The sequence below is a fragment of the Lissotriton vulgaris genome, chromosome 5, assembly GCF_964263255.1.
Source record: "Lissotriton vulgaris chromosome 5, aLisVul1.2, whole genome shotgun sequence".
In the NCBI taxonomy this organism is placed as follows: Eukaryota; Metazoa; Chordata; class Amphibia; order Caudata; family Salamandridae; genus Lissotriton; species Lissotriton vulgaris.
In genome coordinates this window covers 271,879,729-271,894,428 of record NC_141693.1, presented here as the reverse complement: position 1 = coordinate 271,894,428, position 14,700 = coordinate 271,879,729, and the positions used below count along the sequence as shown (strand labels likewise).

The following is a 14,700-nucleotide window of genomic DNA, read 5'->3' as shown; positions in this document are numbered from 1 at the left end:
GAGGGGGGGGGGGGCGTGGCTAGCAAGCCAGCATGGCGGACGGAGTCTGCTAGAGCTCCGGTGCCGCCGGGGGAAAGTACATCCTGAACACCGTGCCGGAGGGTCGTCCTGCACATCCGACAGCGGGAATCTGTCCCCAAAGTGCCCCGCTAGACTCGACGGCGGTTTGGGGGCTCTGGGTGCTGCGGAGGTCTGGCGGGCCGCAAGCACGTATCTGCGGCCTTGCTCCCCTCGGGAAGCCGGGACCTCGAGTGCGGGCTGAGCCCGGGACGCGGTGCGCTGTCTGCCGTGGCGGCGGGAGCTGCCCTGCGGCATTTGGCTGGTGTGGCGCCTGGCGTGAGGAGGAGCCCGAGAGCTCCAAGTTGGGATCACCCCTTTTCCCCCCACTGCCACCGATGTGAGAGCCGAGAAGGCTGGGGACGACTGCCCGGAGAGGGAGACTGCCGCATGAACACGAGCCATACCTGCTGGCTGCTGACATCCCGGGACCGCGCTACGCTGCCGCCTGGAACCGGAGCCTGGTAGGACTAGCGCTGAGCGGGGGCCACACGAGACACCAGAGATAGTGCTGCACTGAGCCTCTTGCCAGTCCCCGCTACCTACCTCCTCCCCCCCTCCCCCATTGCTTCCAGGGCTGGTGCCGGAGGAGCGCGAAAACGGGACAGGGCGAGTGTTGGTGACCGGACCTGAGCTGGAGCCGCAGGAGGAGCTACCGGGACTACCCGAGGTGAGGAGGAGGTAGTGACCGTGGGTGAGATCACTGGTCTGGATCAACATTGCGCCAGAGGGGCGAGGACCTGGACGGGAGGCCACAACCCAGCGACGACGCGGGAACGGCCTGTGACCCGACGAGAGGCGCGCAGCTGGACGCCATTGCTAACAAAAGGGAGAACACACACTCGCCCTGCCTAGCCCCCAGGACACGGCGGACACTGGCACCCATCCTACGTGCTGATCTCCGACGCCCCTTAGAACTGAAAGAAGGCGTAAGTGACTCGCAGCCATGGTGCGGAAAGGGGCGAAGACCATGGATGGCAAGGATGGGGCGTCTGCGGGGCCTACTCAGGACGCGGGCCTAGGAGGTTCCACACCTCTCACACTGACCTCTACCCTCTCAGAAGACCAACAGGGGGACAAACTGGACCTAATCCTATAAGAAATCAGAGACTCTAGAGCCGCGATGGAAATGCAAATGGGCACTCTTACCACTAACCTTTCATTGCTTAAAGCCGACCACAACAAACTGGCGGACAAAGTCAAAGACCAGGGGCTGACGTTAACCGAACTCACCCCGACGGTGGCGGAACACACTGCGTCGATCAACCAACTCCAACACCAGATGAAAACTCTTGCGGAACGCGTGGAGGACGCAGAAGGCCGCAATCGGCGCAATAACTTACGCGTCATTGGGCTTCCGGAACGATGTGAGGGGCCCCACGTGACGGAATTTATGGAGCAATGGTTCCGCGAGAATGTAGCGGCTGAGGGACTATCGCCGTTCTTCTGTGTGGAGAGAGCACACAGGATACCCACTGGCCGACCGAGACCAGGACAGCTACCACGGCCACTGATCGTAAAGATCCTCAACTACAGAGACAGGGACACGTTGCTTAGACAGGCCCGGATGAAGTCTGTCATAGAATACGAAAATAAACGTATCTCCCTGTACCCGGATTATACCAACATGGTGCAGAAACAGAGGTCCTCCTACTACGAGGTGAAAAAGAGACTCCAGAGAGCCAAACTTCGCTATGCCTTGTTGTTTCCTGCACGTCTCAAGGTGATCCACGACAACAAAACGCATTTCTTTGAAAGTCCCACGGACGTGGAAGAGGGGCTGGAAGTGATGGACATTGAGGAGAACCAGGATCCGACCCAAGACTCAACGGCCAGCGGCTCCAAGTAGGGACTGAATCACGCGGAGGGCAATCCGGGCGCACGGAGCGCAGAACCGAGGAGGCGAAAACCTACGGCCCAGCAACAGAAATAAGGACAGGAAGATGCTATTGCAGTACTGGGCTCCTTCAGGGAGGAACATGAAACAATACCCACGGACACTGAGGACAGCACGATTCATTCGGACTCAGAAAACAGTATGGTTCTATTCCCGACTGTTGACACCCAGAGCGGCGGATGATCTCCTGGACAATGCCCAAGAATGACTCCTGCTATGGATGGGACGTGGAACCCCAAGTCAAACTGGTATCCTTTCTTTAGTGTAACCTGAAGGTACTGCTGAAATTTGGTGGGTGAGGAGGGCTCATGGGCAGGGTGCAGGACTGGAATTACATGGTGATATGCTGACTCCGGTGGTGAAAACTGGCATACTGGGTAGACATTCCCTGGATTTTGGGGGGTGACTGGAACATGGTATTAGACGTAGAACTGGACAGATCGCACCCTCCCCTACAAGCGACAGGGGTACATAAACTGTCTGACTCCTTTAGGACATGGCTACAGGGATGGGGAATGGCAGACGTAAGGCGCGCACTGCACCCAGAACACAAAGAATACTCATACTACTCCCCATTGCATAACCTGCATACCAGACTAGATAGATTCATATGCATCACCCCTATACTGACCAAGTGCATATCCTCAGACTACCTTGCAAAAACCTTTTCAGACCATAGACCGCAAACACTAGACCTGCATTGGGGTAGGGTACCCTCACCAGTCCCAACCTGGCGGCTCAATCCCTCCCTGCTTGACGACGGCCCATTCCGCTCACACCTTGACGACACATTATCCAATTACTTCAGGGAAAATTGGGACTCTACGTCCTCGAACTTAGTGGTGTGGGATGCTATGAAGGCCGTGATACGGGGGGCTGCGATTGGTAGACTGGTAGGAGCCAGACAAGAATTTCACGGGAAACTCTGTGAAGTAGAGAATCGCCTGAAGGAGCTTGAGATTGAGGTGGGACGGGACCCAGAGCGCAAAGGCGACCTGCAGCTCAGTAACATAGAACATGCAGAATTACTAGAGACCTTGAGGGTCATTGATTATGGGGAATACCTGAGGCGACAGCAGGCGGAAGTGGATAGATCCGGCGCATTGCTTGCCAGGCTGATCCGAGATGCCACTGACCCCCCAGTAATTACATGCGTCCGGGATGCAACGGGCAGACAGGTCCACACACAACTAGAAATCAACAACGTGTTCAAGTCCCATCTAGAGGGACTATATGCTCCCCCCCTGAAACGGATAGAGACGAAGTGACTGACTTCTTGGCAGATCTGCGATCCCGACCCTGGCCCCAGAGACCCAGACGGCCCTAGCCGGACCCATATCACAACAGGAAATAAAAATAGCTATCCGCTTACTTAATCGGGGAAAGACTCCGGGCATGGACGGACTGCCTGGGGAGTTTTATAACGTCTACTCCGAGACACTGACACTCGTGTTGGAAAAAATTTATAAAACCGCTTATGAAACCGGCCATCTGCCAGTCACGACTATGCAGGCATTGGTAATATCCATTCCGAAACCCGGCAGAGACACCCTGGATGTGGGCAACTATAGACCCCTCTCCATGCTCTCCCGGAGTATAAAATCCTTAGTAAAATCATCGCTTTGCGTATACAGGCCCATCTCCCTGGCCTGATTCATACTGATCAATGTGGCTTCCTCCCGGAAAGAAGCACTTCCCAGAATATGCGGAGACTCCACGCTCTCATGTCGGCCACCCCACAAGACCTGCCACACGCTGGCTGCATAGCCCTAGATCTCAGGCAGGCGTTTGACTCCCTGGCCTGGGATTTTATGTTTGAAGCTCTGCGTCGTTTCGGTTTCCCGGATGCCCTGATCAAATGGATTCGCCTGCTATATACGAACCCGACGGCTAGGGCACGCACGGGCAGATATGCCTCGGATAGCTATGCTGTTCACAGGGGCACCCGACAGGGATGCCCGCTGTCGCCACTGTTGTTTGTGCTTACACTAGAACCCTTGGCGATCGCACTCCGATACAGGGCGGCAGAGTCGGGAATAGTAATTGGGGACAGCCATAACCTGCTCTCTATATACGCCGACGATATCCTGGTGTTCCTCCGTATTTTGCAGGATGACCACTCACAACTAGCGGCCATCTTTGACCGATTCGAGAAAATATCTGGCCTGGCCATAAACCCGAGAAAATCATTGGGTTTCTATTTCCGGAATGGGCAGCGGCCCACCCAAATACAGTTTGGAACTCACGAGATCCAGGTAGCACCAACCACGTTTAAATACCTCGGTATTAACGTATTTCGAAGCCCGGAAGACCAGATAGATGGGAAAGCAGTCAATGGCCTTAGAGGCAGCGTGAACTTTTGGACATCCCTGCCCCTCTCTGTAATGGGCCGAGTGGCGGTATCAAAAATGTTTCTACTCCCTAGGATTCTGTATTATTTCGTAAACTTACCAGTATTAATCCCGCGACGCATTTTTGCCACACTAAACACACTAATAATAAACCTTATATGGGGGTCGGGAAGGCGGCGGATAAGCCTTAAGAAATTACAACTAAGCACCAGACAGGGAGGCCTGGGGGTACCAGACCTACAAAGCTACTACTACGCAAGCCAACTTCAATGGCTGTCACGGTGGGTGGCGGGCAGGAACCTACACGAGATTGCTCTCACGGCAGACCAATTGGAACGTGGAGTTCTTCACTCCCTTTTATTGCCTACGGCTAAGATCCCCAGAGACTGCCACCCCCTATTGCATGTAGCCTTGAAATGCTGGCAAAAGGCGTTGTCATATATGGCGGGAACCACTCCTTACGCAGACAACATCCCCCTCCTGGGACTCCCGACGCCACATGGGACCCTGACGCGACGCAGATTACAATCTTGGTTGACGGCCGGGGTAGATAGAGTGGGAGACCTGTTTGGGGACGACATTCTACTTGATCATGCCTCTTTCGCACAATACACAGGCGCCCCACAACGCTTATATCTCCTGCATGCCTCTGTGACCCAATATGTCAGACGCACCTGGGCCCCACAACGCACCAAGCCTGAACAGCATGAATTAGTTCATCTCCTTCATTACATGGGGATGGGCGGACATCTAGTGAAGTGGCTCTACGTGGGTATCAGGGAACATGCGGCTTTGCCCCTCACCGCACTTAGGGAAACTTGGGCTACGGACACAGGGGAGACCATCTCAGACGGGGACTGGAAGATCATCCTGGGTCATCACAGGAGGGTGTCCAGAAATGTTAAATTCAAATTCATACAAGCCATGGTTCTACATAGGGCGTACCTCACCCCCCAAAGGCTCCATAGGATGTTCCCTGCCACCCCCCCACACTTGCCCTAGATGTCAGGAAGACGAAGCACACATTCTCCATATGCTGTGGACATGCCCGAGAATCCGCAACTACTGGGGGACGATTAGACATATATTGTACACTATACCAGCCCTGCAGATCCCTGCGGGGGCACTACCCTGCCTGATAGGACACAGGAAGAGGCCTAAGAATTGTAAGGCGCAACTGAAGTTTCAGGATTTAGCCCTCTTGTTAGCCATCAGAGTGATCACCATGAGATGGAAATCGCCCAGATCCCTGAACGCAGAAACATGGCGATCAGATCTGCTGAAATGAGGAAAGGCGGAAGCTGCCGCGCTGCGCAGGGAAGAGGAGAAGGGCCTACGCAAATATCCAGTTGCGCAGGAATGGGAGCGAATGCTATTAGACCTAGACGATGTAGACCTAGTAATGACGCAGTGAGGTACCTGTAGATTGTATGCCAGATGTAAGGATTGCCTACAAACATGGGTATTTAGACCACTGTAAGGGTCAACTAGGCCTGAGGACAGTAATATTCTTTGGAGAAGCTACAAGCCAATACATCCAAACTTACAGTGTGTGCGGAGGATGCAGCTGGGAGACGGGGTGGGAGAGGGAGGGAGTTAAGGGATAGTTCACATACAGGCGATACTGCAATTTGTATACTAATGATAATTGATGTAACAGAAAATTACTTGAAAGAATATAAGATACAACGAAAAATAAGTGCATTATAAATAATACGCCACAGTTACGTTACAGAAAAAGGAAAAGACTGATGTAATGTAAAGGGAATAATTGTACCATGTAATATCTGATACAGTCACGAATAAACAGTTTAAAAAAAAAAAAATAAATAAGGAAATTAGGACTGCGCACCCTTCGTAGTCATGTCCTCTTTGTTACGGTGTAATGGTGTCCTACCTGATCCAAAGCCCTGAACCACCATTTCTGAGGGAAATGTTAAATGGTCGTGGGAGAGCAATTCAACTTTTTTGATTAATTTGGGATCTTGCAGTACCAGAGGATCTGTTCAAGTCTAATGAGATTTAGGTTAATTAATGTGAAAGGGTCTTTATGGAGTCCCTGTCAATGGCTCACTCCACGCGTAGGGTGATCTCTAAAGGTAGGTTTATTCACAATTTATATTTTGTTATCTCTATTGTATGGAAGCCTGGGCCAACTGACATTGCATAGAACCTTGACACCACATTGGTTCCACATACCAGATTCAATACAGCCTCTTTGGCCAGGATATAACTCATCCCCTTCTATTAACAACACTAAACAATAACTAAATACAACATAAATATCAAGCACCACTGTAAAAGTTGTAGATGTACATGAAATATACATATGGTGTTATAGTTGAGCAGGTTAAAATATAATAGACTTTCAGTACCTACAACTATTAGCAGCAAGCATGGCATATAGTAATCCTTGCACCATGCCGGTTTTAGCTTTAACCTTTTTCCAAAGCGCTGCCCCCTTGGAGAAATATCTTCATCTTCATCTTCACAAACATCTCATTCACAACTAGTTTCCGTAGTACTATCAGTACTGTTACCAACTTCAGGCCACAAACGTGGGTAATATTACAAACTTACCCATACTCTAAACATTTCCATCAGTCAATTCCACCACTTGGTGACACTCTGACCCACTCTGATTATTTTCATGGGAATCCAAAACTTGGATTCTCCTGACCATACCAATTTTCCTTTTTTCACACTCGCCAAGTCACCAACTTTGAGCTGTTGTGTATGACTCTTTTGTACACACTTGGGCTCACTTTTATCATTTGACATCCCCCTATGATCAGTCCCTCTCACCAGACCTCCATCTACATTTTTCCTGATATCCATCATCCACATCTGATTTAAATTGCACACTGCCTTCCTACCTCATTTTTTCGCATGGAGACATATCTCCTAATGATTTAGGGGTGACTGTAATTCCATAGAAATTTATTTGAGAGCTTGATGATAGTTTTTTCCATTGGCGACTGCCAGCAGTAAGCCTTCCTTCAACACCCTTATCCACCTTTCTATGATGCCATTACTTTGTGGATAATACACAGAAGTGCATATGTAAATAATTCCATGTTTTGAGAAAATCTTTCATTTCAGAAGACCTCAACTGCACACCGTTGCCTGTGTCTAAGCATTTAGGAAATCCTTCAGTCTCAAAGACTGTAGTTTCGGAGTGTCCTCTATTGCCTGAACCAAGCTATGTTTCGGTAATACACCATATCTGCCAATGTTATGGCCCAAATAATCCACAGACTCAACCTCAGATGTACATTTTTCCTTGGTTAAGGTCATGCTATGATTTACTGATATACTTAGAACCTTAGAGTCTCTGCATGAGCTTCCTTAGTATTTCCAAAAATGAATATGTCATCTTGAAAATATAGGACGTTCTTTACATCCCTGACCAACTTATGCATGACTCTCTGGAATACAGCTAAAGCTGATAATAATCCAAAAGTCATCCTTTTGTATCTATATGCCCCTTCAGGTGTTATTAATTAAGTCTGCGGCTTTCTCTCTTCATGCAGAACAATTTGGGTATATGCATTAGATAAGTCTAATGTTGAAAACACAGTAACCCCTCTCAACATCAAAAACATTTCCCCAATATTTGGCAAAGGTTGCCGATCCACCCACATACATTAATTCAAGTCCCTCAAATTGACACATAATCTTATTTTGTCATTGGGTTTGTGTACCACAACAACTGGTGACAACCATTTACACTTCAATGATGTCCTAATTGCACAATCTACCCAGTTCTTCTCTGAAAGCTTCTCTCATAGATAAGGGAATGCTTCAAATGTTATGTACTTTGGGCACAGCATCTTGTTTTAAAATGATCTTATGTACAAATCCTATAATAATCCCAAAGTAGGTGAAAACACTTTGGGGAATAGACTCTCCCATACCACAGATTTATCTTCAGTAACCTGAGATATAAGATCATGATATCCTATCAGTGGCTCACTCCACGCTTAGGATGACATCTAAAGATAGGTTTATTCTCTGTCCTATGGGGCCTGGGCCAACTGTTGTTGCATGGAATCGGGACACCATGATGATTTCACATACCAGATTCCATACAACCTCATTGGCCAGATATAACAGGCTTCCTGCTTCCGAGCGCCACCAAATAGGAAAAGAGCCCCCTTGTTCTTCATGCTTCCTATACCAAATCCACAGGAACCGTATTTACATGGAAGTTGACTAGTTTTTCTCACTATGGTATTTACTGTAGTCATACGATGTGGAGTTCTTTAAAATCTCACATCTGAAAGAGACAGTTAGTTATAGAGTCCTTACCTTAGAATTTCCTGGGGCGTCATACTGGATCCGGAGATTTCTTCTCTAGCAGTACCCCTGCATGTCAGTAGATGGCTTCTGTTGACTCTGCGTCCTTTGTCGGCATCATGGTCGCCGGTATGACATTGCGGTGCCTACTTAGACATCGTCCCTGCGTGCTGACGTTAGTTCTTTCTTTTTCTCCGCCAGCCTAGCGCAGAGCTGGAGAGAGCTATCTCTTAGACACTTTTTGGTTAGCTTTTTTCGACATTTTGTTAAATTATTTTCGAGTCTAATGACTCCTGGTGTGCGAGGGATGTCTCAACGTCAGACTGGGTTCAAGCCTTGCGGGTCCTGTCACAGGATGATGTCGGCGGTGGACCCGCACCTCGTGTGCCTTAATTATCTCACTCCATGGGCGATCTACCCTCTAAAGTTTACTAGCTTACTCCAATGGCATTCTGGTTTGAGAGCTGCCACTTGATAGATACCTAGCGAGCAGGGAACTACGGCTCGTCTGACCTTCTATACTATTTTTAAGAATATCGTCTCTCCGTGTGACCCTCCTTCCCCCCACCTCTCCTCTGCCCTGATGAAGGTGTAGCAGATGCGGGGCTATACACCGAAACGCGCGTCGGTGTTTGTTCTATCCCAGGAACCTATTAAACCATCTGGGACTATATGTCATCTGTCCCTACCCAGCATATGCATCTGTGGCAATTGTGTGGAGTGTTGTATGATGTATGAATGATTGTTTTCTGTGTTGGTGGTATGCGTTGTGGGAGTATGGGCGATTAATAGGATTTAATCCTTTTGTAAAAATGTGTTTATCAATTTATATTTATAACTGTTTCTCCTGAATATATTTTGTTCTCACCACTAAAAATAAATGAAAAAGAAAGAAAAAATTAATTTCTAATAAAAATGTTTGTTAATAGATAGTTGTCTTTCCATTTTTGAGACATCCACCAGGGTTCAGAGTGTAATAAGAGTTTTGGACCTTTTGTAGGCCACTTTTCTGAAATTACAGGGCAGGTTCCCTTCCTTGTTTGATTCTGGTTTTCCCCGTCAACCTGCCTTATATTGATGTGGGGTCCCCCGTCGTTTTGAAGGTTATGGAGAGGGTCCCTGCACAAGAAGTAGGTTGTGGTTGCTATTCCCACTACTTTCTGGCACCAAAATATGGACAAAGGCTGGCGTCCTATTCTAGACCTCCGGGTTCTCAACTGCTTCCTCCGGAAGGAGAAGTTCAAAATGCTCACGTCGGCTCAAGTCCTTTCTGCCCTCGACCCTGGAGACTGGATGGTGGTATTGGACTTGCATGGCACCTATTTCCATTTACGCATCGTGCCAGCCCACAGACGCTATCTACGGTTCACGGTGGGCCACAAGCACTTACAGTTCTCTGTGCTCCACTTTGACCTTACTAGTGCCCCTTAGGTGTTCATTAAGGTGATGGTGGTGGTCGCAGCTCATTTGCGCAGATTAGGGGATCCAGTCTTCCCCTATCTCGACGACTGGCTGTTGAAGGCGGCTCGCCCAGGCTGTCGTCTCCCACCTCCAGACTACGGTGGACCACCTGCATTCCCTGGGGTTCACTATAAACGTGCCAAAGTCACACCTGGCTCCCTCTCAGATGCTCCCTTTCATCGGAGCTGTTCTAGACGCAGTGCATTTTCATGCCTATCCTCCCGAGCATCGAGTCCGGAATATTCGGGCTATGATACCGATGTTTCAGCCTCTATGCCGGATGTCAGTGAGAATTACTCTTGAGGCTGCTGGGTCTCATGGCCTCCTGCATCCTGTTGGTGGATCATGCCAGATGGTATATGTGGACTCTGTAGTGTGACCTGAAGTTCCAGTGGGCGTCTCATCAGGGTAATCTTTCTGACTACCTTCAGATCTCAGAGGGAACTACACAACAACTTCAGTGGTGGCTAATAAACCAAGATTGAGTCAGAGCCAGGTCCGTCTCCCTTCACCAACTAGATCTAACGGTGGTGAAAGATGCGTCACTTCATCTGGGAGAGGCAGAGATCAGACAGAGGCTTCTGGTCTCCAGGGGATTCCGAGCTCCATATCAACCTGTTGGAGGACCGGGTGATCCAACTGGCACTGAAGGCATTCCTTCCCTCCTTCAAAGGGAAAGTGGTGCAGGTGTTCACAGACAACACCACCGCTATGTGGTACTGCAATAAACATGGCAGGGTGGGATCGTGGACCCTTTGTCAGGAGGCTCTTTACCTCTTGACATGGCTGGAACATCAGGACATGACCCTGGTGGTTCAACACCTGGCGGGTTCTCTGAATGCCAGGATGGACAAACTCATTTATCGGTGCTTGGTCGATCATGCGTGGCGTCTTCACTCAGAGGATGTGCATGTCTCTTTCAGCGGTGGGGAGAGCCTTGGTTAGATCTGTTCGCCACCGGAGAGAACGTGTAATGTCAGCAGTTTTTGTGCGTTGGAGTTTCCAAGGCGGCACTCTATCGGCTCCGCTTTTTGTCATGAAAGGAACTGCGGCCTCCTGTATGCCTTTCTGCCTGTACCATTTCTGCCCCGAGTGCTCAAGAAGATCATGCACGACCGGGCCCAAATTATTCTTGTAGCTCTGGACTGGGCACAAATAGTTTTGGACCCCGAGCTCCTGAGCATGGCCATCGATCCTCCGATCAGACTGCCCCTTCAGCAGGATCTTCTGTTGCAGCAACAGGGGAGGGTGCTTCACCCGAAACTGTCCACACTCCACCTCCTTGCGTGGAGATTGAGCGGCAACAGTTGACCGCTTTTGACCTTCCGCCCAAAGTCTGTAATGTCATCTTTTCAGCCAGGCGTCCCGCCACTAAATCGGTATACGCCTGTAGATCGAACAAGTTTGTGGCATGGTGCACAGAAAAGGCTGTGGTCCCTTTTCTGCCCCTCTTTCAGAAGTTCTCTTGTACATACTTTACTTTGCCCAGCAGGCTTCTGCTCCGGGCACTCTTAAAGGCTATCCTGCTGCTAACTCTGCTTTTCTTCGGGTGCCAGATCAGCCATCATTATTCAAATCTCCCATTGTATAAATAGATTATTTAAGGGCATTACTCATATATTTTCTCCCTCTCCTTTCACAATGCCCCAGTGGGATTTGAATCTTGTTCTTACATTCCTTATGTGTGTTCCCTTCGAGCCTCTTCATAACTGCCCTCTCATACTCCTTACTCTAAAGACTGCCTTCCTTGTTGCCATCACTTCTGCTTGCAGAGTGAGTTAGCTTCAAGCTCTGTCTTCAAAGCCCCTCTTTTTCTCTGTGCATCCAGACAAAGTGGTGCGTAGGACAAGCCCTTTGTTTCTACCTTTTTATATAGGTCAATTCATCACATTGCCTGCTTTCTTCCCACCTGCGCACCCTTCCAAGGAGGAGGAGAGACCCCACTGTCTGGACCCTAAATGTGCGCTGTCATTCTACCTTGACCACACCAAAGATTTCCGGGTGGATGATCAGCTCTTTGTTGGATATGTGGTTGCTAAGAAAGTTAGGGCTGTTCAAAAACATACCATCTCGCGATGGGTTGTCACTTGCATAAAAATCCGCTATGCTCTAGCTAAGAAAGAGCCTCCTGTGGGGCTGCGTGCTCACTCATCTAGGACTACAGCAGCAACCACTGCATTGGCACTGCAATCCCACTCTTTAATATCTGGCAGGCGGCGACATGGGCATCTATGCACACATTTACCAGAAATTACTACCTTGACAGCCAAGTCCAGAGAGACTGCTACTTTGCCCGTTCGGTCCTCCAGATTTTCTGGTGTGAACTTGGTCCGCAGTCCCTCCTCCAAGGATGGTATTGCTGGGGGTATCTATTCTAAGGTAAAGAATCTATAACTAACAGTTTCTTTCAGATGAACAAGTTACTTACCTTCTGTAACGATGTCTCTGTAAGATTCATGTTAGTTATAGATTCCTTACCGCCCCACCAATCGTCCCCACTCTGCGAACCGATATCTAGGGATAGGTACTCCCTTCGAGGGCCCAAGTTGTGGCGCACAGTAGTCTGTGTCTTGGCTGGCATGGGAAGTTGTGTCAGAACTGACGTAAGCTCGCTGGGCCTGCATCTAAGTAGGAACTGCGATGTCATCCCAGCGACCACAATGCCGACGCCTGATGCAGAGTCGACCGACATCACCTACTGACGTGCAGAGGAACTGCTAGAGAAAATATCTCTGGATCCAGGCTGAAACCTGGGGTGAAATTCTAAGATAAGGAATCTATAACTAACATATGTCTCTTACAGATACATCGTTACCGAAGGTAAGTAACTTGTTCGTTGGGCAGGAGCCTGATATACTTCCACTCACGATTGGAGAAAAAGGACAAATGTAGGTGTGTATAGTGTGTATTTTTTGTAACCAAGAGGTTGCAGTTTTAAATCTCCTCTGGTGCCATTCTTGTTTTGAGGTCAACACAAATGAATAGTAATTAGAAGGGTCATATTAATGTTTGTTGATGAAGGTGCACAGAAACTGAAAAAAACCTTCTTTCAGTACTGTCATATGTTTGGCTAGGCACCTACAGTAAAAGATCATTTTAGATATGGTGAGCTAAATATAATTTCTCAATTGTCTTTGCCTGGCTTTAGTTTCATAGTATCTCCCTGCTCAAAGTATGATTTATTTTATCCGTAGGATTCTTTGGCCCTTGGGAAAACAGAAGAGGAAGCTCTGAAGCACTTTCGGTTGAAGTTCAATGAGGCGTTGCGAGAGAGTTGGAAAACCAAGGTGAACTGGCTGGCCCACAACGTTTCCAAAGATAACCGTCAGTAGGGTGTTACTAGCCGCCACGCTGATGGTGAATGCCCGGCCCAGTCTCCTGCTGGACATTTCCATGCCCAGTGGGGGCGCCCGCTCCAGCACCGGCCTTCCAATAATGGGGAGCGACTCTTCTGGACGCACCTTGCACCACGATCGCTTGTTACTTAGGTCAAATCTATCACATGTGAAGAAGGCAACGTGGAGTTTTGTTTACAAGATGAATGCTTGGCCTTTAATTTATTAAAGACATATTTTGAGCATTAGCCAATGTGAACAGCCTGTGAAGGAGGCTTTGCAGAATCAAATTCCTGCTTAACGTCATTGTGAAACGTGAGCGTTTCTGCAGTAAACAACATTTTTTTTAAATCACAAATAGACAATATGTGGAATAGGGCAGTCACCGTTTCAAAGTGTTTTAATCCTAGAAAAAAGACTTGAAAGACTTACTTTTTAATGGTGAATACGAGTCTAGGAATTGCTGTTCGAATTATGTGTCCTCCGAAATCCCATCATAACCCACCGGCAGTGCTTTGTAAATAGTTTTTTTTATACAGAAAGTGGATTAAGGAGGATAGGCCTGATTGACCGCACTGAGAGGTTCCCTACTAACAGGAACAAGGTGGAATGAGGGTACCACTGCACTAGGTGAGTGAAGTATGCGGTCTTTATTAATGGAGGTGGGGGGGCTTACCGGGGCACCGACAGAACGACAGGGTGTCAGGCTGCTCAGATAAAATGAGAATGCATAGCATTGCTGCACTTGTGAGTCGGTGTTACATAGGTGCCTGCTGCACTGAAAAAAGTATTATGGATCATAAGGGTTTCTTACAACACTGTTGAGTGATGGATAGCCAGGAAGCAGAGGGTATGAATGCAGCATCGTGGCTCATAACTGATATAATATAGGGTGGGGGCATCCCCCTGCTTTCTTAGAATGAACAAATGCTTCAAACCACCAAACATTATACCTTCCCTGCACTGTTAGAATGTGGGGACATAAAGCTGCCAGATCCCACTGGCCAAATACGACCAAATGATTTGCCAAGACATTTGTAAGTCTGCCTTCTATCTTTTTCCATAATTTAGAAATTTCTGGATAATGAAGATTCTCCAGTGTGGTTGGCAGTAAAATCTGGATTTTGTTAAGGACCCAGAGGCTACGATTATGCATGCAATCGTTTATTGCTGCCCGTTCAGCCTTACAAGGTCAAACACAACTAAGCTAAATACAAGAACACATAACTTATCATACATACGGCCCCTCAACATTCCAATCCTCCTCTTTTGGATCAGCTCCACAACTAATTTTAGCATC

General features: G+C 48.4%; 1 protein-coding gene across 2 annotated transcripts in view; it reads left to right on the top strand.

The window, feature by feature from the left end:
* The window catches only part of PIK3CD (phosphatidylinositol-4,5-bisphosphate 3-kinase catalytic subunit delta), a 766,219-nt gene extending 752,573 nt beyond the window's left edge, over positions 1-13,646 (top strand). Inside the window, exon 24 of one of the 2 annotated variants that reach the window (XM_086921389.1) lies at positions 13,260-13,646. In XM_086921389.1, coding sequence (XP_086777515.1) covers positions 13,260-13,397 — 138 coding nt within the window. In that variant the 3' untranslated portion in view covers positions 13,398-13,646. The remainder of the gene's footprint in view (positions 1-13,259) is intronic. The other variant, XM_086921391.1, reaches the window with a different exon arrangement.
* The last annotated feature ends 1,054 nt before the right edge of the window (positions 13,647-14,700 follow it).